The following is a 26888-nucleotide window of genomic DNA, read 5'->3' on the forward strand; positions in this document are numbered from 1 at the left end:
GGGAACTAACCATTCAGAGCAAATAATCAAATATATTTAAACAAAGAATATTTACGTAAATGCCACCCAATATATTTTTGCGCAATTAAGAAAGAATCATGGGTGGATGTCGGGTGGTGGACATTTATCACCGGATTACCGGCGGAGGACCGGAATCACCTCTTTCTAAAGCAGAGTACATTAGTGTCACCTTCCTCCAGGTTGAAACAGAGCGAGGGAGCCGAATAAAAGAGCGAGCGAGAGAGCGTGAGGCTTCGTCGCTGAATGGAGATGCTACAGAGGTATATCTTCGGAGGCATCGTCGCGTCTCTGTTGGGCTTTCTCCTACTTCTCATATCGCGGGATAAGAAGAAGAAGAAGAACAATGAGCCTGTCAATAGCGGAGATTCGGCGGCGATTCCGATGACTGGCTGCGACGGCGGTGGGGCTGAATGCGCTCATGCTGATGATGAGGTTGAGGCCATCGTCGTTGGTGCTGGTGTTGCTGGATCGGCCCTTGCCTACACTCTCGGCAAAGTGAGCCATCCCTGTGACTTCTTGTTATGATCTTGTTGTGGGATTTGATTTCCTTGCTGCTTTTTGTGTACATCTTCCCGTTGCCCTATTAATATGAATGTTGCTTAGTTGTTTTTTTCAAATCGAATCGTTTTTTTTTTTCTTGGAAAGAAGGTTGGAAATTATGATGGTTAAGGGTTGTTCGGTTGTCCTTGCGGCAGAAGCGGAACAGAAGATCACTGAGCACATGGATTACGGAGGGTAGCTTGTTTATTTTGTCTGATTAGTTTTGCAATGGGTTTTGATGATTCTCTGAAGAATGTAATTAATCTACGTTCTCCCTGTTGTTATATGCGACTTCTGCTTAAGGTTAGGCTGAATGTTTTTTGGAAGAGATTTGAATATCTGCACCTTTGCTTTGGAGAGCAGAGGGGACTGCATAGATTTTTTCTTCATTTGGCGAGGATAAATGGGATTGCATGAAACACTTCTTGATGAATGGCGGCTAAATAGGCTAAATTAGTGATCTACGATGGATGATGAAAGAGATTGCATGGAGCACTTTTGAGGCTACAATAGGGCTGTCAAAATAGATTGAACAGCTGCTCTTTCACTGAGTAAACGAGCTGAACACGAATAAATTTTTAAAACCCGAATTATAAATGAGCCGAACACGAACAACTCTTTTTTCGCTCATTTTAACTCGAAATAAAAAAAATATAATTATTTATATAATACTATATTACATATATTATTTATATAATAATATATTATATATTTATATATACATTTAAATCATAACACCTCGTGTGGTAACATGATTAATGTCTTCTTTTGCATGCATTTGGTCCATGTTTAAATCCAATACTTTACATCTATTTTTTCAATTTAATTTTAATGAGCCGAACACGAACACATTGTTCACGAGCCGATTCAAACACGAGCAGTTTCTAACAAGCCGAACACGAGATAAGCCTGAGCTCGCTCAAGCTCGGCTCGTTTACAGCCTTACGCGGCAAAGCTAACTAGGCTAAATTTTTTATTTTGTGAATGAGTACATACATGCACTACAGATGCCAATTAATGGAATAAAATGTGCCACGATAATATCACTTATTTTTCTCCAAGTATGGTCAAATTTTAGCAATGTGTCGAGTGCGTCCCAATTTTGTTATGGCTGTCCATTCCATCAATAATTGGTCTGCTCATTTCTTCATCACATATTTGAATGCACTGTTTTCAATTGCTTTCTTTATTAACTTTGGGTTGTTTGGGTGCAGGCATGATTCAACGTTGGTAGGATTTTGAGAATCCAACAATAACAACAACAACAACAACAAAATCTTTATCCCAGTAAGTGGGGTCCGCTACATGAATCATTTTTCTCTATTGCGTCCTATTTAGAGTCATATTTTCATTTAATTCTAATAGATTAAGATCATTTTTTATACAATATGCCCATATCTTCCTAAATCTACCTCTGCCTTTCTTAACATAAGTAGAATCTAAAACATCAACTCTTCTAATTGGATCATCATATGGTCAACGTTTGATGCGACCAAACCATCTAAGACTACTCTCTCTAATGTTGTACGTCACTAGAGCTACACCAACCCTATCATGGATATATTCATTTTGCATTTTGTCTCTAAGTTTAAAGCCACTAATCCACCTAATCATTCTCATATCGATAACACTTGACTTAGTTTTATGCTTCTCTTTTAAAGACCAACATTCAGTGCCATAGAGCATTGTAGGTCTCACCTTTATCATATAAAACCTTACTTTCAATCTAAGTGGTACTTTTCTATCACACAATAGACCCGAAGCTTTCCTCCACTTTAACCAACCAACTTGAATTCTACTAATAGCATTCTCATCAATATCACCATCACTTTGAACAATAGACTCGATATATCTAAAGCGTTCACACCTTTTAATAATTTAACAATAGGATTTTGTGAACCCAAATTTATTAAATCCACCCCCTTGTTAGATTTATTAAATTTAGATTTAAGATGAATCGAAGGTAATATTCGGACCTTAAATCCCAAATTTATTAAATCTAATAAATCTACGAAACTTGCACATTCTTTCTCTTTGGCAGGATTTCATAAATCCGGTGATAAATCCGGTTAATAGGCTCTACCAAAAGCTCGTTAGCAACTTCAAGCTATATCCTTATTTTTACAACCACAAACACCATATGAAAATACAATGATTGTTGTTTTTCGAAATATATATTTTCAAACAGCAACCAACTCTTTACAGATCCCTTAGCAACTATTACCAACTAGTTCATGGCTTGTAAGTCTTAGACCTAAGCATGCTAATATGATTTTAAAAAAGATCAAAATTTTTGTAAAGTTTGGATCTTTTTATTGTTTGTACCAGTTATTCATATGGTAATAGTTACAATTTTTTTTTATATAGGGAATACATCATGCTACCTTCTTAATATATCCCTTTCTTCCGCGAGTCCATCTGCTTTCAAATTTGCAGGGGAGGGGAGGGGATGGATCATGGGAGTGGAGGAAACATTTGTTTTTCTTCACCTGTATTCCTATCACATGAGGAGTGTCGCAGGGGCCATTTTTCTGCTTTTCCCCATTCCTATCTTCTTCTGATTTTGAGCAAACGTCTCTCTATCTCTACTAGGTCATTTGCGGTCCCTCTGACTGCAATGACAAGTTTGCTTTTCCCCATTCCTAATGACTGGCTGCGGCGGAGGTGAGGCTGAACGCGTTCATGTTAATGATGAGGTTGAGGTCATCATCGTTGGGGCTGGCGTTGCTGGATCGGACCTTGCCAACACGCTCGGCAAAGCGAGCCTTCCGTGTGGCTTCTTGTTATGATCTTGTTTGGTTTCTGTTGGTGGGACTTGATTTTCTTGCTGCTTTTTGTGTACATCTTTCCGTTGCCCTATCAATGCGGATGTTTCTTGGTAGTTTTGTCAAATCGAATTTTTTTTTTTTTCTTGGAAAGAAGGTTCGCAATTAAGGGTTATTCGGTTGTCCTTGCGGCAGAAGCGGAACAGAAGATTCACTGAGCACATGGATTACGGAGCACATGGATTACGGAGGGTAGTTTGTTTATTGTGTCTGATTAGTTTTGCTATGGTTTTTGAAGATTCTCTGAAGAATGTAATTCATCTACGTTCTCCCTGTTGTTATATGAGACTTCTGCTTAAGGTTAGGCTGAATGTTTTTTGGAAGAGATTTGAATATCTGCACCTTTGCTTTGGAGAGCAGAGGGGACTGCATAGATTTTTTCTTCATTTGGCGAGGATAAATGGGATTGCATGAAACACTTCTTGATGAATGCGGCTAAATGGGCTAAATTAGTGGTCTACGATGGATGGTGAAAGAGATTGCATGGAGCACTTCTTGACGCGACAAAGCTAACTATGCTAAATTTTTTATTTTGTGAATGAATGCATGCATAATGGAATAAAATATGCCCGAAGAGTGTGTGCCTAGTATTTTGGGAGCTTTTACACTCTTACTGATATGCCGCCAACAAATTTTCATCATTCATCACGAATCTCGAGACAATATTTTTAGCAAGATACATTCAAACTTCAATTAAGAGTCATCCAAAGCTCTGATTTCAGTAAACTTATGTAAACTTATGGTCAAACTGACTATGGTCAAACTGACCGACTCGATGAGACAGACCGAATGATATAAAAATTTGTCCAATTCGAGTCAGATCAAGCCCGAATCAAATCATTAAATCATTCTTGGAGGATTTTCGGAGACATTTAGAAGGTCAAACAGTTGTCGAATCTAGGAAGTTCATAGTCGATTCGAGCATCTCGATAAGACAAATCCAACGAGCCCAAGATTGTTGAATTTCGACATCGTTAAGGCACTCAAATGTCTATCAAATATCATCCGATCGAGGGAACTTCTCCAGACCGTTCGATCAAAATGGTCAATATTCCTACATTAATTGCACTTAAAATACTATAAATAGAGCCCCACCCCTCACATGAGGGGGGGGCTGGAAAGAGAACTTGAGGAGAAGGAGCCCAAGTCCAACATCATTCCTGACATCGTCGATCGTCGTGGACCACCACCGACCGTCGGCGACCAACGCCAACCTCCGTCGATCACCGCTGATCACCGCCTACCACCACTGACTAGGCGCCGTCAGTCGACGTTGTAACTTAGAAAATCTAGTAACTATTTCCCGTCTGTGGGGCAAGGGTCCTCTGTAATCATCAACTTATAGTGAATTTTTATAACTGGGTTAGCCCCGTGGTTTTTTTCCTTTACGGGTTTTTCACGTAAAAACTTCTGTTGTCATCATAAGTTGTTTCTCTTTCATCTGAGTGTGTGTTAAATCCTCGTGCAACGCTAAAACGATAATTCATTACTTTACCGCTGCGAATTTTCTAGCATGCATCAGTTTGAAGCCGTTTGTGGGAAGCTCTCAATCCCAACACTAAAGTACTTGCTCAATTTCTTACATGACCACCAGACAAAAGATTCGAGATAACGGAGCACCTCACTTCAACACCCATCGTTCCAGGGAGCAGTCACGAAGTCAATGACAACATGTTTCTTCAACTTTCCGCCCTGGAAGACGTTATCCCGCAAACGAGGGGGTTTCAGGTCCTTCTATGGAAGAACGAATGCGAAGAATGAAAGTCTCAACTGAATATTATACAACTCCTATGTGGGACCCAACAACCTCTGTCAACACCGATAAACAAAACTCGTTACCATTTAATCCACGAACTATGAGAAACCTACCGCACGGAGGAACTCGTACATGCCCCCTCCTCAAGAAGGAACACTTCTTCTGTCAGGTCGTGATGTTGAACTCCTAGATACCGCAAGTTCCATTCATCCATCTCGTGCATCTCCCCCGACATCGCCACATCTTCCTGCGATGATGTCATTCGTAATGAACTACGACGCCTCGTCCGGGAAGAGTTCTCTCTAGAGAAAAAGGATCGCCTCTACACTCACCGTAATATCCATGAATCGTCCCGCTTAGTGGATGCGGTCCTCCAAGCTTTCGAATATCGATACATATGAAGGGATAACCGACCCCTACGAGCATATTGATCATTATCGAACCATCATGCATATTCGACGTGCCTCTAATGCGCTTCTGTGGCAAATGTTCCCGACTACTCTTAAAGGACATGCTCGAACCTGGTTATACTCTCTGTCAGAGGGCACTGTAAACACCTATAATGAGATTGTCAGACGGTTTGTGAAACAGTTCGTAGCAAACCAACGGATCATCAAGGATTCATCCCATCTCTTGGGAATTCGTCAAAGCGAAAGAGAATCACTGAAGGACTACTTATGCAGGTTTTCTACTAAAGCCCGACAGATTCTGGGAGTAGATCCAGAGTTACTAGGAGGAGTCTTCCTTGGGGCTCCGCTGAGGACCATTCTACTCATCATTGATGCGGGAGACTGTTCGTTCTTATGTTGACCTTGTTCATCATGTTGAGGCACAAATCTCTGCAGATGAGGTCATCATTGCTCACGAGGAACAATTTGAGCGATTGGGGGGCAAGCGCAAGAATACCAATCAAATCTCACAGCGAAAAAGGTTTAGACCACAGAGGAATCGTGAGCAACGACTAGAAAAAGAATACACATCACTCAACACGTCATGTGTTAACATCTTAATGACAATCAATGATGAAAAGACTGTTAAGTGGCCAAAGTCGTTAAGAAATCTAGATGGTGGAGACCAGTCTCAATATTGTCATTTTCACCAAGCAAAAGGACATTCGACAGAAAGATATTTTCAATTAAAGGAAGGAATTGAACGTCTAATGACGAGCCGAGAAAACTACATCATTTTTTCATCACCTTCAGAATGTGCAAGAGCGACACAAGAATCTCCTCCAGAATACACGAAGCCCCGCCGCAACGCGTCGCAGTGACTCACCGCCGCCAGGCGTCGCGTCGCCGTGATGTGCTGCCGCGACCCTCCGCCACAACGTTTCGCCGCAACATTTTGTCGCACTCTTTGCCGAAAAGTTTCGCTGCAACACTTCGCCGCAACCCTTTGCTAAAACCATTCGCCGCAACTCTTCGAGACAACTCTTCACCTTAACGAGAAAGAAGACCTCGTTGCTTGTCTGCTATGCAGGACGGGGACGTCTTTCTTCTTTCGAGAACCTGAATCACCTGCTAGGCAGAGATGGAGACTACAATTTTTCTCCTCTCCTCGACCTATTTATAGGTTGAAAATCCCCTATATTTATGATAAAATTAATTAGAGTCATTAAAAAAAACAGCTCATCATTAAAAAAAACTACTTTTTATTAAAGAAAAAACACCACTTCATTAAAAAAAACTGCGCTTTATTAAAAAAAAACTATTTGCAATATATATATAACTGTTTCCTCTATTCAATTTTAGATTTTGGGGTTCATCTTTAATTTTCGATTTAGTTTTAATATACTGCCAGCCCATCTCTTCAGTAGCCTGCTGGCCCTAAAAACAGACCCTTTTAAAAAATATTTATAACTATTTGTTTGAGACAGGATTTGAACACTCATCACCTGAGTGAAGAAGAAAGAATCATGTCAACTGAACTAAGTTCAACTTCTTAAAAATATAAGAATATAAATTATTCTTATATACAAGGAAAAAATCATATATATATGTTGATACATACACAAGACAAAAATAAAAAAGCTTTAGATCTGGATATTTTCAGACAACCAAATTAGACTCGCCCAACAAATATTTATCATCTGACACGAATTCAAGGCAATGTTTTGAGCAAGAAACTTCCAAACTTTAATTAAGAGTCATTCAGAGCTCCAATTTCAGTAAACTTATGGTCAAACTGACCAGGTTGATAAGATGGACCTAATGATATAAAAACTAGTCCAATCCGAGTCAGATCAAGCCCGGATCAAATCATTAAACCACAATTGAAGGATTTTTAGAGGCATTTGGAAGGTTAAACAGATGTCGAATCTAGTGAGTTCATAGCCGAATCGAGCGTCTCGGCAAGACGAATCCAACAAGCCCTAGATTGCTCAATTTCAATATCTTTAAGACACTCAAATGCCCATCAAACTCTATCCGATCAAGAGAAGCTCTCCGGACAATCCGATCAAAATTGTTCATACTCCTGTATTAATTGTACCCAAAACACTATAAATAGAGCCACACCCCTTAAATGAGGGGGGAGGCTGGAGAAAACTTGAGGAAAAGGAGCTCAAATCCAATATAATTCTTGTCATCGTCGATCGTCGTCGACTACCACTGAACGTCAGCGACCAATGCCGACCTCTGTCAACTACCGTCGTTCACCACCGACCACCGCTGACCAGACGTCTTCAGTCGACGTTGTAACTTCGAAAATCTAATAACCATTCGCCGTCTGTGGGACAAGGGTCCTCTGTAATCGTCAACTTATAGTGTATTTTTATAACTGGGCCAGACCCCGTGGTTTTTTCCCTTTACGAGTTTTCTACGTTACGTAAAAACTTCTGGTAACTTCTGGTGTCATCACAGGTTATTTATGTTTCATATGAGTTTGTGTTGAATCCTCGTTCAACGCTAAGCAATACTCTATTATTCTACCGCCGCAAATTTCCTAACACGCATCACTTACCTTCCGGTTAGGTTTGAGCTTGTAGTGTATTCAGATGTTTCATGTTCAATTATGCTCACTTTTATTTTCCTCTTTAACTATTTATCAAGTATATTTAGATCAAACCTAATTCACTACCAAGCTCTTAGGGTTTAGGGCTAAACTTGTAAATTTTGAAAAGTTGCATGAAGTGCATTTAATTTGTATCAAATGATTGAATTTGTTTAACCATTGGCTAGGGGTCTAAATCAGTGATTAGTTAGTCTTTCAATGCTCTCCCCTCACTTTTGAATCATTCAAATTTTCATTTCTTACAATTCACAACAATTCAAATAATTACAATTTTACCCTTTGGTAGAAAATATGTGAAAGAGTTGCTACCCTATTTACCCTTTCTGTTTCAGTCATTTAAGAGTTACAATTCCCTCCCCTCTAATTTACCCTAAAAATTAGGTTTCAGTGTAAAATTCTAAAATTACCATTATACCCCTGCGGCTTACACCCCTATAACTCTTTAATTTCAATTCAAAAGGTCATGAAACTTCACTGACCTCTTACTCATGGACTAACTAAGACCTCAGTGGTGAAATTATAATTTTCTGATATTTATTTATTTTTTGTGATTATTTGAGCTCATAATTGCGAATTTTCAATGATAATTAATTTGATGACTCAACCCATGTTTTTTGTCCTTAAGAAAATTTTGTGTTCCTAGAAATCAGTGGTCATCTAAGCCGAGTTTCATGATTTTTTAAATTTATTTTAAATTTTATGATTCTTTAATTAATTTTGGTGAATGAATAAACAAAAAAAATAATTTTTTTTATTTTTGATAATTTAATTTTGATTTTTTCTTAACTCCTAACTTTGGCAAACTCAGAGAACTCAATTTTTTTTATTTTTTTTTATTTTTATTTACTTTTTTATAATTATTTTTGAATTTTTTTTATATTTATTTTACTTTTTAAGAATTTTCTAATTAAACAAAGGTGAAATCTATAAAAAAATAGTCTTTAATGCTAGGGCTGCTCTCTGACTTTGGAAAAATCAAAGAACCTTCACAGGCTCATGAGGAATATGCCCTGAAATTTTCAAGTTATGATGATCAAAATCGATTTTTTTATGATTTAATTAAGTCCTGTGATGTTTAATGAATTCAAAATTAAATATAAATTAATTATTTTCAATTTTAAGTTCACTGGATTCATCTATGTTTACTGAGCATAGGGGTATTTTTATTTTATTTTTTTTTAGTTTTTCATGCCAATATATGATTTTTTTAAAGTTTTATGTATTTAATTGAATCAGAAAATTCCCTAATATCCTACTTAGCCACGTGGTGCTGACTCAACCTAGACAAATCCAAAAGGACGCGCTAATAACACCACGATAACACGAGAATAACACTAGTGTACGGTGCGAATGACACCACAAAACCACGCAAAGCTATGAGGCGTGTTAACGTGCCAGTAACACCAGAATATTATGGGAATAACACTAGTGTACAGTATAAATAACACCGCGGAACTCCACATGACCACGCGGTGTTCTTCTAATGGTTACGCTTTCCACGTGGCTGCCCCGTCAACCTGCAATTTCGTCTGTTGAGTAGAACTGATCCGCCATCCGACTGATCTCCACTGTTGATTTAAAAGCGCGGAAACAAACGACATTCGCTGGTCATCCCAATTGCTCGTCATCCCAAAGCCGCCCTAACTCGAGAACCGTCCACACTAAAACCTTAAGATCTCCCTAGATTTATAATGAAATTAAACATGGTTTGATCTTACATCATCATCTAGGTTAAATGTTTTTATCCATACGACTAAGTGGGCATGAAATGTTTATTTTCTTCACAAAGGTCCAAAATCGAAGCAAAAATGAAAATTTTGAGATTATACCTTAGCTCAAGAGGTGAGGCCTCGATTGGGTTGTTGTAGAAGCCTTGGTTGAGTCCTACGAACCTCCTCCATATGTTGGATTCCTCTGAGAGCGGGTCCAAGTACGAACTTGACCAAAGTGGCTCGGGTTTGGTCTAGGGTTAGATTAGACGTCGCGGGAAGGTGAGGCTTTTATTGGGAATGAAGTTTTGCGGTGTGGGGGGGCTTTTGGAATGATTAAATTTGAGTTTTGTTGAAGTAAATTTCAGACCAAAAAAAGTCCTAATTTTGAGTTTCAAAATTGAGGCTTTGTGGTGGGAGACGGTGGCTAAGGATGGTGAAGAGACTTGGCAATGCAGCGTGTAGGAAAGAAACCCTTTGGCTCTTTCTGCTTGTATCCGGAATGTTCTCGGGGAGACTGATTTTTTTCTTATGTTAGATCTTCAAAAGAGCCGTTTCGGGACAAATATGGAGAGGAGCCTCTCCCAATCAATGCAGAGCTTAATTAGAAGGTAATAACATCCTATTAATCTCATTTAAAGCCTGAATCATGCGTGGTTAATTTGAATTCGAAATTTGAATTACGAGCCGTGGTATTACTCTTGGTGTTATCAGTGCTATATTGGGGTTGTATTGGAGAAGTTGCCACAATTCCGCGGGATCAGTGTTATTGAGGTAGTATTGGAGGTTGTATTGTGGTGTTATTAGCGAGGAATTTAAAAAGACATTATTGCGGGGTTTTGCTTGGCACCGTGGTGCTATTTACGCGACGTTATTGGAGAAATTGCGGCGGATTTGGCAGGTGTTACCGCGGTAGTACTGAGGATGTATCGTGGTGTTGTCATGGGTTCGCAGCCGCAGTATTAAGGCGGGGTTATTGTGGTAGTATTAGTGGGGTTATTTAGGTAGTATGGTGGTGTTATTGCGGGGTTTTGCCGCGATTTGGTATGTAGTGTTATTGTGGCATTGAAGTGGTGTTATTATGGTAAGATTGTGGTGTTATTGGCTCAGATTTAGCCCAAATCAAGCCCAAACCTGGCCTAAACTCCTTTTCACTTCAATTTCACCCATGCACACGTGGCACAACACAATTGGTGGTTGGTGAAAATTTTGGTTAATTTCTTAGGCATTGTCATGAGCAAATTTAGGACATAAATTTGCTAAAATTGAACTTGGCACATGGGTTCAAATGGATTTGAGGTGAATCTGGATTTGAACTTGTCAATTTTGGATTTTGAGCTTGAAATTGGATGAGTTTGGAATTGATTTTGGATTTTGGGTGGATTTGAGATAGAAATTTGAGTTTGGGGTCCATGGGACTTGGTCTTGGAGTTGGATTTGAAATTTGGCAAGGATTAGGTTGGACTCTGAGAATTTTGGGAAACTGGGGTAGGTTTAGGGTTGTGAAGGTGGTGAGGGGGAATGAAGTGTAGTGGTGTGAGGAGTGTGGTGAGCCAGGCAACCCTAAGGTCAGGCTATCCTATGGGTACTCCCTTTGAGCCTCACCATATTGGTCTCAACCACCCAACTGCTGGAGGTACAAGACCACCCATGTAAGATTCCACAAGGGAGCCAGGAAGTGGCTTGAATTTCGAAAGAGGCGGGTCACATCACTAGACTTCTAGGATAGTCAAAAGGAAAGCCCTATGACTAGATCATAAGTCCTAAAAGGAAGACTAGACCTCACCAAAAAAATGTGGTCAACAACATCATGCTACCTTAATTTATTCATTTCTTCCTCAAGTTCATCTGCTTAAATTTGCAGGGGAGGGGATGAGAGTGGAGGAAACATTTGTTTTGCTTCACCTGTGTTCTTATCAAATGAGTGTCGCAGGGGCCATTTTTCTGCTCTTCCCTCATTCCTATCTTCTTCTGATTTCGAGCAAACGTCTCTCTATCTCTACTAGGTCATTTGTGGTCCCTCTGACTGCAATGTCAAGTGATATTAATAATACGATTCTTGAGATTACAACTCATCGCATGCTTATCAAGAGAATTTATCCTGACAATTAAGGCCCTCCATACTGTCATTTATAGAATTTATAGAAGCATTTCAGCTCTTTCTTTTTTTCCTCCACTTTCGCAGATGGTGAATGATATGCACCAAAATTTTCCTTGATTTAATGTTTAGCTTCTTGCATTTTATTCAAAAACTTGATTGATATTATCTCTTCCGTTTGAATGAGCGAGTGAATTGGCTGACATGCAGTTTAGATTCTACAAATTTTGACGGTAGAGTAGTTTTCAAGCGACAATTTTTTTATCCTATTCAGTTGCCTCTTCTTATACTTTTCGTGAAGAAAATTTCTCTTTTTTTGAAGGTTGAAGTTAGTCATTAAAATACAGGGTAAAAAATAAACACAAATTTGTGTTGGTAATTTGGCAGTATTGAGACAATGATTTCCATCAGGAACTTTCGTGTGATAAGGTCGTCTTTCTAATTTTAAATAACTGATCTGATTTATTATTCCTTTTAGCAGGTCTGACTTTCAATTTTGCATGCTATTAACTGTAGGATGGACGCCGAGTGCATGTTATTGAAAGAGATTTGACAGAACCTGATAGAATTGTTGGTGAACTTTTACTACCAGGGGGCTATCTGAAATTGGTTGAATTAGGCCTTGAGGGTAGTCATTGAATTTTAAGTTGCAACCTTTTCCTGTTTTGTTTAGGAGCTTCTTTCAGCAAATGCTTATTTTTGTATCCTGCTGACTGTGTTGAAGAAATTGATGCACAGCATGTTTTTGGTTATGCTTTTTTCAAGGATGGTCAAAGTACCAAACTCTCTTATCCATTGGAGAAGTATGGTTCTCATGTTGCTGGGAGAGGCATTCATAATGGGCGATTTGTGCAGAGGCTGAGAGAAAAAGCTGCATCTTTACCTAAGTAAATCTCTCTCTCTCTCTAAATTCGCTAACCTTGTACAAGTTCTGCATAACTTGACAAAACTTTGAAATGGTTTTAGCTACCTTAATTATAGCAAAATGGAAAGTGTAAATAAGTGGCAACCCTACTAGCTGTCATAATTTATTTCATTTTTTTTTACTGCTAAGAGCTTCAGTTTGCTTGGATGATTTTAACTTGGGGACGTAGATATGCTTTGCCATTCTTTGTTTCCGCCACATGGAAGTGATGCTCACCATTGGTGTGGACTTGGAAGAAAAATATGTTAAAAAGAAAATCCAAATTCTAAAAAATGAACTTAAACAAGAACCCATCTCATTGAGATGCAATTGAAACATGAAAAATTTTTATGGTTGAGTTGAAGGGGAAGTAGAGCACAACTCATCCCAAATTCTTTATGCCTTGTAAGCAAGAAGAAGAGGCTTGAGCAGCACAAATATATGAAAATATATTAAATCTGAGATCTAAATAGCATAGATCCTTAATGCTTATCTGCTTGCTTTTAGATAAGCATGATTATATGTCCCACTTAGAAAGAAGAAAATAACATGTGTAACTACGTAGGTCCATGCATAATCATACATTTGTAATTTGATGCATTCTCTATTGTGTGTTTATGTGACCCTACAAAACCATGGAGAAATTGCAATAAATGGTTAATTGATATGATTTCATTGGGGACCCCCGATTCAGTCAGAGAGAAATTTGTGACAATTGACCTGACTGTACCAGACAAGCTTGCATAGCATTGTTGACTTCTGATTGGACCACACCATTGCCATTTGGCAAGCAAGTTTATTTTACATTAGTAAAAATTTGATCCAATGCACCATATGTTATATGATGCTACGTAAAAGTGTCACAAGCTTGCCACATTAACTTCCTATGTCACCATGTGGTCCTCCATGCCACATAGCACTCTCTTGTTTTTCCATATCATCGTTCAACGTAACATCAATAAGTCTTTGGTTGGTGCCTAGAAATTTTATAGAAAGTCCCTTAAACGTTTTTTTAAATATAGAAGCACCTCAGAAAATTTTGAAAATTATAGAAAAGTTTGAAAAAAATATAAAGAATATTCAAAGATTGTTTTAAGGGAAATAAAAAAACCAAAATATTCCAAGAAAACTCAACTTGGTGCATATCAGCATGTAGGCTTTGACATTAATGCTTTGCATTTTATCATGCTATGAAGCACATGACTCTTTGATAAAATTATTTTAGGATTATTACTAAGGGTCCGTTTGTGGTCACTTTCTATTTTCTAGTTTTGTTTTTAGTCTGTTTTGTTTTTGTTTTATTTTCTATTTTCTATATTTAGAAAATGATTTTGGTACTATTATGATTTATATATTTTTAGAAACAAAATATGCAAAACATGTTTGGTTGGCTATTTTTTATTTTTTTTTAAGAAATAACTATTACTTTTTATAAAATGGTTGGGTTCATATGCGCTCCAGCATTAAGCTCTGTCGCTGATGTCGTATAAGTTGTCTTCTTTGCTCTACACAGCACGATGCATTACCTATAGGCGAGCAAGCAGTAGGCAGCTGGCGGCCAGCAACAACAACAACTAGTAGGGTCTTGCGACAAGCGGCAGACACCAGGCGGCTACTACGGCTGGCGGTGGCGGGCGGGGGCCGGTGGGGGCTGGCAACAATGGGGGTCGGAGCCGACGATCGACATATTGCGGCGGGCGAAGCCTTGCACAGGCAATGCTCTGAAAAACATGTTTTTAAAACAACAAAAACATAATTTCTATGTTTTTGATGTCTTATGGGTTTTAAAAATAAAATTTTAAAAAACAAAAAACGAATAAAACACCATTTTTGGGTGGGTTTGTTTTCAAATATAAAAAACAGAAAATAGATAGTTTTTTCAAACAGTGCCTAAACCATTGCTTGAGTTGTGCCTATTTAGTAAAAAAAGTTACTGCATTGAAATATGTTGATTATACAATTGAATTTAATATTATTATGAATTTCATATTACTATAATAAAATATTTTGATCTTGATTAATATATATATGATTAAAAAAATAAAGAAATTCTACCATGCGTATGGAACTCTAATTAATGATTGTTTTTTGGGGTGTTGGGGTGTAGTTCTAATACCATGTAATTAAACTTTATAACTAACTTTTGAAATTGAGCAATTGGGTATTGAGATATTTTTTATCTATGAGATGACGTGCTAGCCTCAAAATTAGAACATTAAATTAATAAGAGACGTGAAGTAAAAAATTCCATAGTAATTTTAAAGTAAGATCATAACAAGTCAAAGTAATTTCATCACAATAAGTCTCTTCCACTCGAAAATCGACATTAACAAATAGCTTAATCTTTCAAGGTTATAATTTATAAATTCAAAAGTATCCACCCTCAATGCTTAGTGGACCTTATTAAAATCTACATTATAATGAATTATTTTTTCTTCTCCCTCATCTTTTGTTGTGTCAACATCCCCTAATTATTCCTCCTTATATTTAATATCAATCATCTTTTTCTACCTTAATCAATAAAACTCAATACGAACATTAATTAAAATTCAAAACAATGATTATGTTGATGGTTATAATTTCAATTAGATAAATTTTTATAGCATTCTTTTCTATTAATTTCTCGGTGAATTTGTTGGACCTGTTACTCTTGCTCCTTCCTCCATCAAAGAAACAATAAGATATATCTCTTGCAATTTTGATATTGTAATTTATTGTTACCTTCTATTGATCATTTATCACAAATTATTATAAATTAATAGAACTTCATCATTTTTCATTGTTTTAATCAAATCTTTGTTTTTTAATAGGGATAATTACATACATAGCACCCAAAGCTTTGCTATTTATGAATCTAGCATCCATGTAATATGTTTGAACTACCGAACTGATGTATTTACGATCAAACCATTTAGAATTTTATAAAAATGAAAAATATGGGTTGGGGTTTATCATGTGTTTTGATATTTGGGTGATAATATGAAAAATGGATGAAACAAGGTGCTATATTTGTAAATAGCAATGTTTTGGGTGCTATGTATGTAAACAACCCTTTTTAATAATTTTTTTTATATCGATAAGTTTATCTTTAAAAGAGTTTACTTATTTCTCCTTTTTATGAGCTTGTTTAATTGTGCTTTATGAGATTGTTTTGGGTCCTTTCATTGAATAACTTTAGATAGCATTTTGGTGTCACACTCACGTAGGAGGCATTTAGTTCATTGTTAAGTCTGTCGATTATTCTTAAAAAATGTGCATGATTAATGTAATAACATCATGCTTGCGGTCTCTAAACCAACAACGCTTCAAAAAATCTTTGAGGCTTTGGCATCTATGCTAGAAAAAAGAAGCTTTTCCTAATGCTTCAAAACAATACGTATTGTATGTACTTATTTATATATATATAGAGAGAGAGAGAGAGAGAGAGGAAGAGATAGAGCATTGGAGGTTGATGATGAATGATGATTGTCAGTGTTGGGTTGGTGAGCTGCAATTACTGAATCAAAGGAGTAAGTGAAGGTGTCGCAAGCATGAGATATTGATGGTGATGGTGAAGTGTTGGAGTTTGACTAAGTTGAATCTGCTGCACGTAGGAGAGGGAGATCGCGTGGTTTGATGATGGAAGACTATCATAATTCGATTTGCTGGTGCTTGTTGTGATGATGAAGTCATGTGAGTGAAGGATGTTGGTGCTACTATGAGCGCAACGAGGAGCTATGATTATGAGAGAATGAAAGTTATGTGAGGATGTGATTAGAGTTTGAAGTTCATGGATTAGAGTGAGAACATTGGCACAAGAATTTGAAATCACACTGAGTACGGCTTGTGTAGGAGCAAATGTGAGCTAGAGTGTGAGGAGTTCATGAAAGAGTAGTGAGATAGAGAGAACAGGGAAGAGTATCTGTCAATGCAGGTGAAGGAAACCAAGAGAGTGACAGAGAATAGTGTGATGAAGTGATCAAATGGGCGACAATAGTGAGAAATTGAGAGATGAGGATGATGTTGATAGGTTTAATTGAGGTTATTTTTTTAAAAAAAAAATTTAAAGCGTGGGACAAATAGGACTAGGCCTCAAATGCCAATAAATGGGACGGGAGTAGGGATGGGAGGCACAATCACATTTTTGGATAGATGACACTTATATCCATTTTTGTAAAAAAAAAAAAAACTTTAATTAGATGGTTTTATAGAAATGAAAATATGTATTATGACACGCACACATACACAAATACACATAAATACATCGATTCTTTGTACTTGTCTCAAATTCATACACATTGAACTTATCTTATGTGATACTATGATATACCAAAATAATATACTATTTTATGCGCACATTTTATGTTTATTTTGGTGATATTGTACTTTTAAGAAAAGTATTTGCATGTTTTTGTTGCAGATATATTAACTTTAGGAATTTAGAGTAAAAAGTAGCAAAAAATAAAAGAAATTCGGAGCCAAAATAGAGAATTTCGTGATCCTGACGCCATTTTCCCGAGAGCTAGCGCCAAAGGTGTCGTTTTACAGAGAAAACGAGCCAGAGGCGTCAAAATCCAGAAAACAGTGCGGGCTTCATTAGGCTGGGGCCAGAAGCGCCAGAGATAAATTATGATAGAGTAAGTCGGTTCATGACTATTTTTTAGCGGATTTTGAAGGCTCCAAACATTTCAAACGTCTCATGGAGTGATTCAATGCATCTAGATACTTTTGAATGCTTTTTAATGAAGAGATATGTCTCTTGGACGAGGGGACTTATCTCTTGGTGCAAAAGGTGTGACTTTTGGGGGAAAAATTGGAGAAAATTTTGAATTCCTTTTGGGCCCTAATTAAAAGAGGAGAGTCTAGAGAAGGAGAAAAGGGGGGCATGAGATAGAGAGAGAGTTTGGTGTGAGAGAGAAGAGAATGATTTTCTTTTAGGATTGTAAGAGGAGAGAGAATGTGAGAGATTTCTTCTTTATTACACTTTTAAGAGAGAATTAAGTGTGATTGTAAAGAGAGAAAGCGCTTGAAAGAAACTTCTAGGAATTTGCTTGGGAAGGAGTGTGAGATAAGTTGTATTCTTTTCTTTATTTGTTTTGTAAACTTGTTTTTATATATGAAATCCGTTTTTTGTCGTATGCTTCTCATGAATTTTGGTAGTCTTCTTTATCTTTCTCCCTACATTGAGATATGGTTTTGTGAAGAATTAGTTTTATTTTATAAGGTTTTAAATGTCAAAAAATTGTGATGATTCGAACTCAGATCTTCATTTACTTTTCGATCTGACCAATTGAATGGTTAAAATTTGTTGAAAAACATATGATCTGAAAGGGCTATATTTTCTCAATAAGGTAAGAGTCGCATTAAATTTCATGGGTGAGAATATAATCCATGGGATTGCGTGTAATAAATAGAGAAATATACTTTGATTGACGCAAAATTAGAAATTTTAAAGTGACAGATTAAAATCTCCAATTTGGTCCAGTTGCTTCGAAACTAAAGCGAGATTGTTAGCTCTCAGGCGAGGGAGATGTGAGAGCCAGTATCCTCTAAACCTAACCACGGATTTAGGGACCAAACTCTGGGTTAGACAATGTTTTTTATGCACTCTCAGAGGGTAAAGAATATGATTGCTCTTATTTGACACAATATAATTTCATATGTATTTTAAAATAATTTTAATTTCTTCACATTCTATAAACTCATTGTAAGCGGAAAGATATTTTCTTAAATTTGAACTCTTCATTTTAAAACTCTGTTTAGTTTTTATAAGATTACTTTTGAAGTTTAACAATTAATTTAGTTAACTTAGTTCTTTTAACTGCATTTTATTTAGCACGCATTAAATTTACTTTAGATTTGATTTACTTACCTAAGTTTTATATTTTGAATAGTGTGTTTGACGTTATAGCCATAAGAATTTTCAACTCCCTATGGGATAGATACTTAAAACTCTATTAGAGCTCTTTATTACTTGAGCGACACATATACTTGCATTATTATTACGGGTTTGACAACTTAGAGATTTTAAAAGATAAAATTATTATACTTAATTTATTTGTATTGGGATTGAACTACATATTTATTATTAGTGCTAGCCGACCGCGCATCACACTACATCAAGATCAATTTGATTTTATATTTAAAAAGTTAGGTAAAACGCCAGATTCGTCATATATGATTTCTTTGAACTACTTTTTCATATTAATTGGATATAATTTCAGTACTAAGTCCTGAAATATACCTTTGAATTCATGTCATTAAAGGTAACCAGCAGCCTTTTGCTAATATACCCCTAAAATCACTCTATATTCCCATTAACCCTGAGCATGAAGATACAGCGGGAGTATATTTCTATTCATTGGTTAAATATGTCTTTCTACTCATGCTAAAAAAAAACTGAACCACATAATCAATCTCATTTTATATTTAAGGAAGATCAGGTAAAATGCCATCTTTACTGGATATAATTTCTTTGAACAAAGTATAGTTTATGGTAGATTTGAGTTAAAGTGTATTGTAGTAACTTTGAAACTAAATATGATAGTCCTCTCTAGACCTGGAGTTAAAACTCAACGGTAGTAATTTCCTTCTAGTAATGTTTGAAAGTAAACAAGTGGTCCTCTCAAGACCTGGATTTAAACTCAAGTTTGTAGCCATACAAGTTAGAGGACTCAAATCTCTGTGATGCACAAGTAATTTTCCCTTTCCTTTTTGTCATGGCAGTAGAGATGTAATAGCAATACTTTTTCGGGGGATTTATACATACCACCAAAATCAATCAATTTATAAATTACCACCCATCTAAGAAATTGAACTAACAACATCATGTATATGCTCATGCCATGGTCAAACAGTAGGTAATTTTATGAAGTCGAAAAATGCAAATGGATGTTTTAATATGAATTTCAATGCGTGAGGGGTAATTTGATGGACCTAGGATGGCGTTAGTTCTGTAAATATTCAAAAGGTTTGTTGATTGGAAGTTTCAACTCATATGTGCTTGAGCAAATTGTGATCTGATTATTTGTAGCTTCCAAGTAACAGAACTTTATACCATTATCTTCCTTTTTTTCTGTTGTCTGGTTTAGTTGAGTAAATAGTTTTTTCGGTGCTTCTTTCTTTAGTGTTCGGATGGAGGAGGGAACTGTCACATCCTTGCTTAAAGAAAATGGGATCGTTAAGGGGGTGACATACAAGAGTAAAGCTGGTTATGAGCTGAAAGCTTTTGCTCCACTTACTATTGTATGCGATGGTTGCTTTTCAAATCTACGACGTGCTCTCTGCAATCCAAAGGTGAAATTGTCGAAGTATCAGTTGCATCCTTGTTTATTTAGTACAATTTGTGAGATTGTCTTTCATATATAAAAATTTCCATCAATTTCTTGATTATGTTTTATTTGATTTAATTGATAATAGTTTTGTTAGATGCTAACTCTATTTTTTTAGGTGGATATACCGTCTTCTTTCATTGGCTTGGTTCTCGAGAATTGCAAACTACCATTTTCAAATCATGGCCATGTCATCTTAGCAGATCCTTCCCCCATTCTTTTTTATCCCATAAGCAGCACGGAAGTTCGTTGTTTGGTCGATGTGCCCGGACGAAAAGTGCCTTCCATAGCAAACGGAGAAATGGCGAATTATCTGAAGACTGTGGTAGTACGTCAGGTGTGTTTTGATGCCATATGTATTGGGAAATTTACAAACGTACCGCCTAATTCCTTTTTATCTACATAATTACATGCTAAACTTTGTTTTTTTCCATATTTATACCACCCAAATCTTTCATATCACATAAAAAAGTACCACCTTTTTAACTTTTAAAAAAGTGAAATACACTTTTTCATGGATAGTTAAGATGGTATTTTTGTAAAAATTGAAGTTTAGGTGTTAGATATGAAGTACATAGGAATTGAGTGGTATGTATGTAAATCTTCCTTCCGTATTTTAATGAGATCATGGTATTACTTTTGTTGCTTCACTTCAAAAACATCAATGTACTTGTATAAACGGCTCATATTTCATTCACTTACAACTATAACCGAATCATTGAAATGTTTCAGATACCTAGTCAACTTCGTGATGTCTTCATTGCGGCTGTCGACAAAGGAAAAATCAGAACCATGCCAAATCGGAGTATGCCGGCCGATCCTCATCCTACACCTGGAGCACTTCTGATGGGCGACGCATTCAACATGCGGCATCCATTAACGGGTGGGGGAATGACTGTGGCATTGTCAGATATCGTGGTGCTACACAATCTTCTTAAGCCGCTGCATGATCTCCATGATGCATCCTCTCTCTGTAAATATTTGGAATCCTTCTATACCTTGCGTCTATACCTTGCGTAAGGTTTGTCAAGGTTTGTCGCTGCACTTTTCTCAGCTTTTTTTGGGCCTATCCACCATTAAAGCTCTTCTTTCAGCTAATTAGCAAGAGTCGTTGGCTCTTATTTTTATGATTTTATGTTGAGTACCCTATTTTTTAGCCTTAACAAGTTGAATTAGTTGTTATCTTTTTGTAGCCGGTTGCTTCAACAATAAACGCTTTGGCCAATGCGATGTACAAGATTTTTAGCAGTTCACCTGGTCAGGCTAGAAATGAAATGCGGCAAGCATGTTTCGATTATCTAAGCCTTGGAGGTACTTGTTCCACTAGATTTGCGGCTTTACTGTCTGGATTGAATCTGCGGCTGATGAGCCTCGTCACCCACTTCTTTGCTGTCGCTATATTTGGGGCTGGCCGCGTCTTGTTTCCATTTCCTTCGCCGAAAAGAATGTGGATTGGAGCTCAGTTGATTGCCGTAAGTTGGTGTTGGCTATTTCTCTTCACAAAATTTGACAGTAACTTAGGGGCAGTTTGGGGTCACTTTTTTTTATTATTATTCTTTTTTATATTTTGATTTGAAATTAAATATGTTTGACTATTTGATTAAGATAATTTTTAAAACCACTCAAAACTTAAAGAATTGTTTTGATTGTTTAAAAAAAATATGTTAATTTGTTTTAAGAAACAAAAATAAAAAATATGTTGAAAATATAGCAAACTAATATATTTTTAAAAATAATAGAAAAAACAAAAATAAAAACCAAAGTTACATAACATTAAGGAGAACTAGGTTAATTGTCGTGATGATCGGCGTATGCTTTCATGGATTCTTCTGATAATAATGCTATTCCCTGAAGTTCCATTTAGTTTATATAATTTTTTGATACAGTTAAATTTAACTTGCATATTCTAACTAACACATATGCGTATTTAAATATTCTACCTTTTTTTATGGACCTGCAATATTGTGATTATAATTTCATTAAAATGATAGTCATCATCATTATCCTTAGAACTGGCATAGTTAATCAGGATGTGAACTAGCTTCATGATAAGACCTTTAGTGGACCAGTTCCATAACATTATTCCAACATTCTGTGTTTCAAGACAGTTCTCCATAGAAGTGGCTTGAATCCTTGAGAACAGTGATTGCAAATCTTTTGTTGAAGGGGTATGTAAGGATTCCCTTAAGCTCTCAATCACCTGAGTTTTAGACCTTTTGCAGGCAAACTATTGGTGCTTATCATGCATCGAAATATATTTTAACAAAGTGATTAAGGGGCGTTTGGGGCAGCTTTTTGGCTAGGATGCGGTCTGAGAACACCGCATTCACTATTTAGTTTCCACGGCATTGCTTTTACGCCGCCATCCTACTGTTTTGCTCTATGGAAATTCCATCGTTGCCCCTAGGTAAGTTATTTCGAGCGATCCTTTGGTTTGCTGCCTAGTACTTCTTCTTCCTTGCTTTCTTTCGTCCCATGGTACCTTTGGTGAGAATCGATTGCGTGGCGTTTTCTTCTTTTGCTTTCCTTCATTTTTCGGTACCTTATTTCCTTAAACTTTGTTTGATTGGATTTGTTCTTTGTGATATGTAATCTCTGTCTCGGTGGCTTTGTTATTTGTAGTTTGTGGTTTCTCCTGTCTTTGCTAATTGAAGTTCTGCTCTTAGGATTGACCTATTGTATGGCCCAAATTTTATATGAGCATGTGGTCATGCTAGAAAAGGATATTGATATTGTTTTGTGCTTGCTTATTAATGTTTCATCGCATCATTATCTAAAGCTACAACATGTTGTTGAGCTTGAGTATTACAAGCCTCTGCTCACTATTGTTGTTCATCAACATCTTTTGATGAAAATCCATGATGTGTCTCACTAATTATACTAATTGACTTTATTTTATTACTGACACCATTGCTTGACCAGCTTTTTTTAATATTGGTGATCATATAGTGCATTGTATGATTTATGGCAACATTCTAAACTACAACCCCTATTTCTTTTATGGGTATTTCTGCATATTTTGCTATTTTATGAGATGTCTTTGTGCCATTGCATGTCAAAATAATTTAAGCATATTTACATAATTGATTCTAGATATTTGTTTCAAATCACTAAGGTTATTGTTAAATTGAAAGCGCGGTTGTTTGAATTCTCCAAACTGAACGGAAGTTGGTTTGTGGATGCTGACCATTCTGTTTTTACATACAACAATGTTGTTTTTCATAAATTTGGTGCGGACTTTAGCAAATCAGTCTCGTGGTTAGTGGATATTACGATATCTGAATTCTAAAGTGGTACATTTTTCATAAATTTGGTGAAAACTTTAGCAATTGTAGATTGCATTGTTCTCTGCTTGCTTCACGAAGAGAGAATAGTTATGAAAGAAAATTTTTCAGGTATCCAATGAGTAAATTTACAAGGGTTGTGACTTCTTTAGGTGGATGGATTAGTTAAACGATTCTACCTCAAATAATAGTCTAACATGGAGAGCGTCTTTGGAGAAGAATCTATATCATAAAATTGTCCATATCAAAATCAATAATTTGATAATGTTAATTGTTGTTTTAATATTTTGATATCTTATTTTGATTATTGTGTTACCATTAAATGAGATACCAGTTTTAGATATATATATTTTTTTTAACTTGTGAGTTTTTTTTTGGGATTTCGAATATAATTTTTATTTTTAGGTTTGTATTTTTCAACATGGATTGTTCATCTGATAAATAACAAATTAAGACTGACAAAATATCTTTTATTTATAAACAGCTGCTACACAGCTGATAAAAAAAACACACACATAGCTTCCCCGTAGCAATCCCACGTTGCAGCTTCCTCGCACAGGTATTACTCAGTAGTTTTTTAAACAGCTACAACCGCCTCAAATAGACCCGAAGTTTTATTGTTTACTTAAAATGATTGCATATAATGGAAATATTATTTATTTGTTATTTTTATATCCTTAAAAAAAAAAAAACTCAATTAATATTTTTGAGTGTCAATCACCTTTAAATCAATTGTCAAACTGAAGTAGTTATTAGGAGGCCAAGCAAATTTTTTTGGTTTTTGATTAAAGTGCACACTTCTTTGTGGGATCTGATACCATCAATATCTGAGTTTGCATATAATTTATTTGTAAGTAGGTCTATTAGTATATGCTCATTCAAACTTAAATAGGTCATCAACCTAGAAAACCTATAGACATTGTTGAACTTTTTTTTTGGCAATTTTTCCCTTTTTAGTCATTGTCGGTACATTGATCCCCTTCAACTATTTAGTCATAAAATTTCGTATGTACATGGTGGAGATAGAGCTTATTTGTATCAATTACTCTCAACTTCTCATAGATTACACTATAAAAAGCAATGATATAATCTATTTTTCCGTCACAAATCATTCATTATATTCTCATTCACAAACTTGGCATTGTCTGCATCATTTTCTCAATCTATGCTTGTCAAAGTAGTTTCATAGTTTCTAGGTCTCATTTTCATAGTTTGAGGCTTTTATGGACCTGGAATCTACTTGTTTTTGTCTCATTTAGTGGACTTCTAGGGTCGAGTTTGGTTCACACGAAGTTAAGCAGTGACTAGGATGAGTCAAGGGGATAATATTAATCGAGTCGGGGTTATGTTGCCTGTTACCAACTTGGTTTCAATCTGTGCAGTGATTTGGGTGAGTCAAGGAGATACTCTTAGGGTGTGTTTGTTTCGGTCACGCTTGTATGAAATCTCAGTTCAACAAAACTGTTATAAGCTGGTGTTCCAGAAACAGTTGATATGTTTAAAAAATTCAGTTTTGAAAGTGTTGTATGTGGATAAAAGTCTGAAATATCCATCTGCTTATATTATATAAAACTCATAATTCTCATATTAAAGTTTGCACTTAATTTTATTTTTTATATTTTTATATTATAGTTCATTATGTTATAAAAAAATTCAATAACTGATTAAATATATTAATTTTTTTTTTGTAAATAAATAATTCACTAATATTTTAAGGATTGGATTTGAGACCATTTTTATCCTAACTAAATAAATAAATAATCCACTAACAATATAGATGTGCTTGCTTTTAACTGCTTTTAACTGCAATTTGACTCGACAATTGGAAATAAAGGAATTAATATAATAGGACAAAGCAACAGGGAAGCAAACCGGATTACCCTAAGGTTAATTTAATCAAATACATTCAACAAACCCGCATGAAACAAACACATAGGTAATCCGTAGCCTACTTATACATAATTATATAAAAGTTGGTAATCCATAATCCACTTACATAGGTAATCTGTAATCCACTTTAGTGGAAAACAGGGAAACAAATCGGCACCAAGTATGGTAAAACAGGGAATTTTACACGCGGTACGTGGGGCGCGGGGTTCCTGTCACGGTTGCTGGAAGGGAGAAAGGCACGCCGCAGTTCAGGAATCCAACGCGCAAACGCACGAATCAAAACGCCGAAGCTGAAACAAACGGGGCCTGAGTCAAGTTGGTCAGGATCCCTGTTCCCAACTTGGTTCTGAGCAACTAGTCTTATTAAAACAACCCAGTTGTTTGAATCGAATCATCGGTTGGTGAGACTACTATTTATGAATAAACATCAACTGCAAAATGCAAATAAGTACTAGAGGATTGAAATTGTCTCAATATTATAATATATTTGCAATATTAAAAGTGAGATCATTAATTATTGTTGAGGAATTAAGGCAAAGAAAGCGCTAGAATCATGGAAAACAAGAAGAAAACCTAAAGATTTAATGAGCCTACGTCCTCGGGAACATAGCGACGGCCTCTTTAGATTTCACTAAAAAGGGTACAAAAATCCCCTTTAGGATTACAATACAGTATATATATAATTACTAAATTACCCCTGTACTGTATTGCTGGGGCGTTGCCCCCACGCCTCCAACCCACATAACGAAACTACCCCCGATCGCTACGCTGGTTCGCTCCGTTGTCTCGCTACGTTCTGCTCCAGCGTCTGTCTCTTATCTGGTGTAGGAGTCATACCTAACAACTATGTCAGAAAACACCTGTTTTATAGCTGTTTGTTTTCTTTTCCAGTATTGAAATAATGTATGCCTGTCATGCAAAGTCAGTATAACCGTGACATGCATGCTTGGAAGCTACACTAATAACTACAAGCTGTCTGGATAAAACATAAAGAGGAAGCAAAGCAATCCTGTTTCAGAAGAATATTAAGAGATGCAAAGCATTTTCCTGATTTATCTTCGTCTTATAAATATCTTCTTCATTTTTTATTTCATAATATTTGTTTTTCCAGTAAAGTTGATGTGTGTTTCTGCTTTGTAGGGTGCATGCGGGATCATCTTCCCCATCTTAAAAGCAGAAGGGTTCAGACAGATGTTCTTCCCTGCAACTGTTCCTGCGTATTACAGAGCTCCTCCTGCAAACTGATACAAACCCACCAAATCTACTTCTGTTCATCTTTCAACTTTCAGACTCAGAAAACTATTAGTATTATTATTGGAATTTCTGTAGCATCCATGGACTGCCATGTTCCTGATAGTTGGAGAACTGTGCTTAGAACTTTTACATAAGCCATTTGAACTTGTTGGAGTAAGCAAGTGTAAGATCATATTTAATTAAGAGGCTTTGAGAATGTATAATTAATAAATAAGCTTCCATAAGTTCAATTGTATTTGGGACTTCTTTTTCATTGGTGGGTATTAAGATATATTAATTAGAGTA

General features: G+C 36.2%; 1 protein-coding gene across 1 annotated transcript; it reads left to right on the forward strand.

Annotated features, from left to right (window-relative positions):
* Nucleotides 1–226: 226 nt before the first annotated feature.
* On the forward strand, nucleotides 227–26888 carry LOC110023857 (squalene monooxygenase-like). Its single transcript, XM_020723478.1, has 8 exons — nucleotides 227–516; nucleotides 12478–12589; nucleotides 12674–12848; nucleotides 19972–20140; nucleotides 20294–20512; nucleotides 20908–21181; nucleotides 21367–21647; nucleotides 26490–26888. Exons 1-8 carry the CDS (start codon nucleotides 265–267, stop codon nucleotides 26592–26594), a joined length of 1587 nt encoding a protein of 528 aa, XP_020579137.1. The 5' UTR covers nucleotides 227–264; the 3' UTR covers nucleotides 26595–26888.

Source organism: Phalaenopsis equestris, unplaced genomic scaffold (assembly GCF_001263595.1).
Source record: "Phalaenopsis equestris unplaced genomic scaffold, ASM126359v1 Scaffold000233, whole genome shotgun sequence".
NCBI lineage: Eukaryota > Viridiplantae > Streptophyta > Magnoliopsida > Asparagales > Orchidaceae > Phalaenopsis > Phalaenopsis equestris.

Coding starts and splice junctions, on each gene's coding strand:
- LOC110023857 (XM_020723478.1), top strand. CDS start 265: ATGGAGATGCTACAGAGGTATATCTTCGGAGGCATCGTCGCGTCTCTG. Junction 12,849..19,971: donor AAAGCTGCATCTTTACCTAA/GTAAATCTCTCT, acceptor TTCTTTCTTTAG/TGTTCGGATGGAGGAGGGAA. Junction 20,141..20,293: donor GTGCTCTCTGCAATCCAAAG/GTGAAATTGTCG, acceptor CTATTTTTTTAG/GTGGATATACCGTCTTCTTT.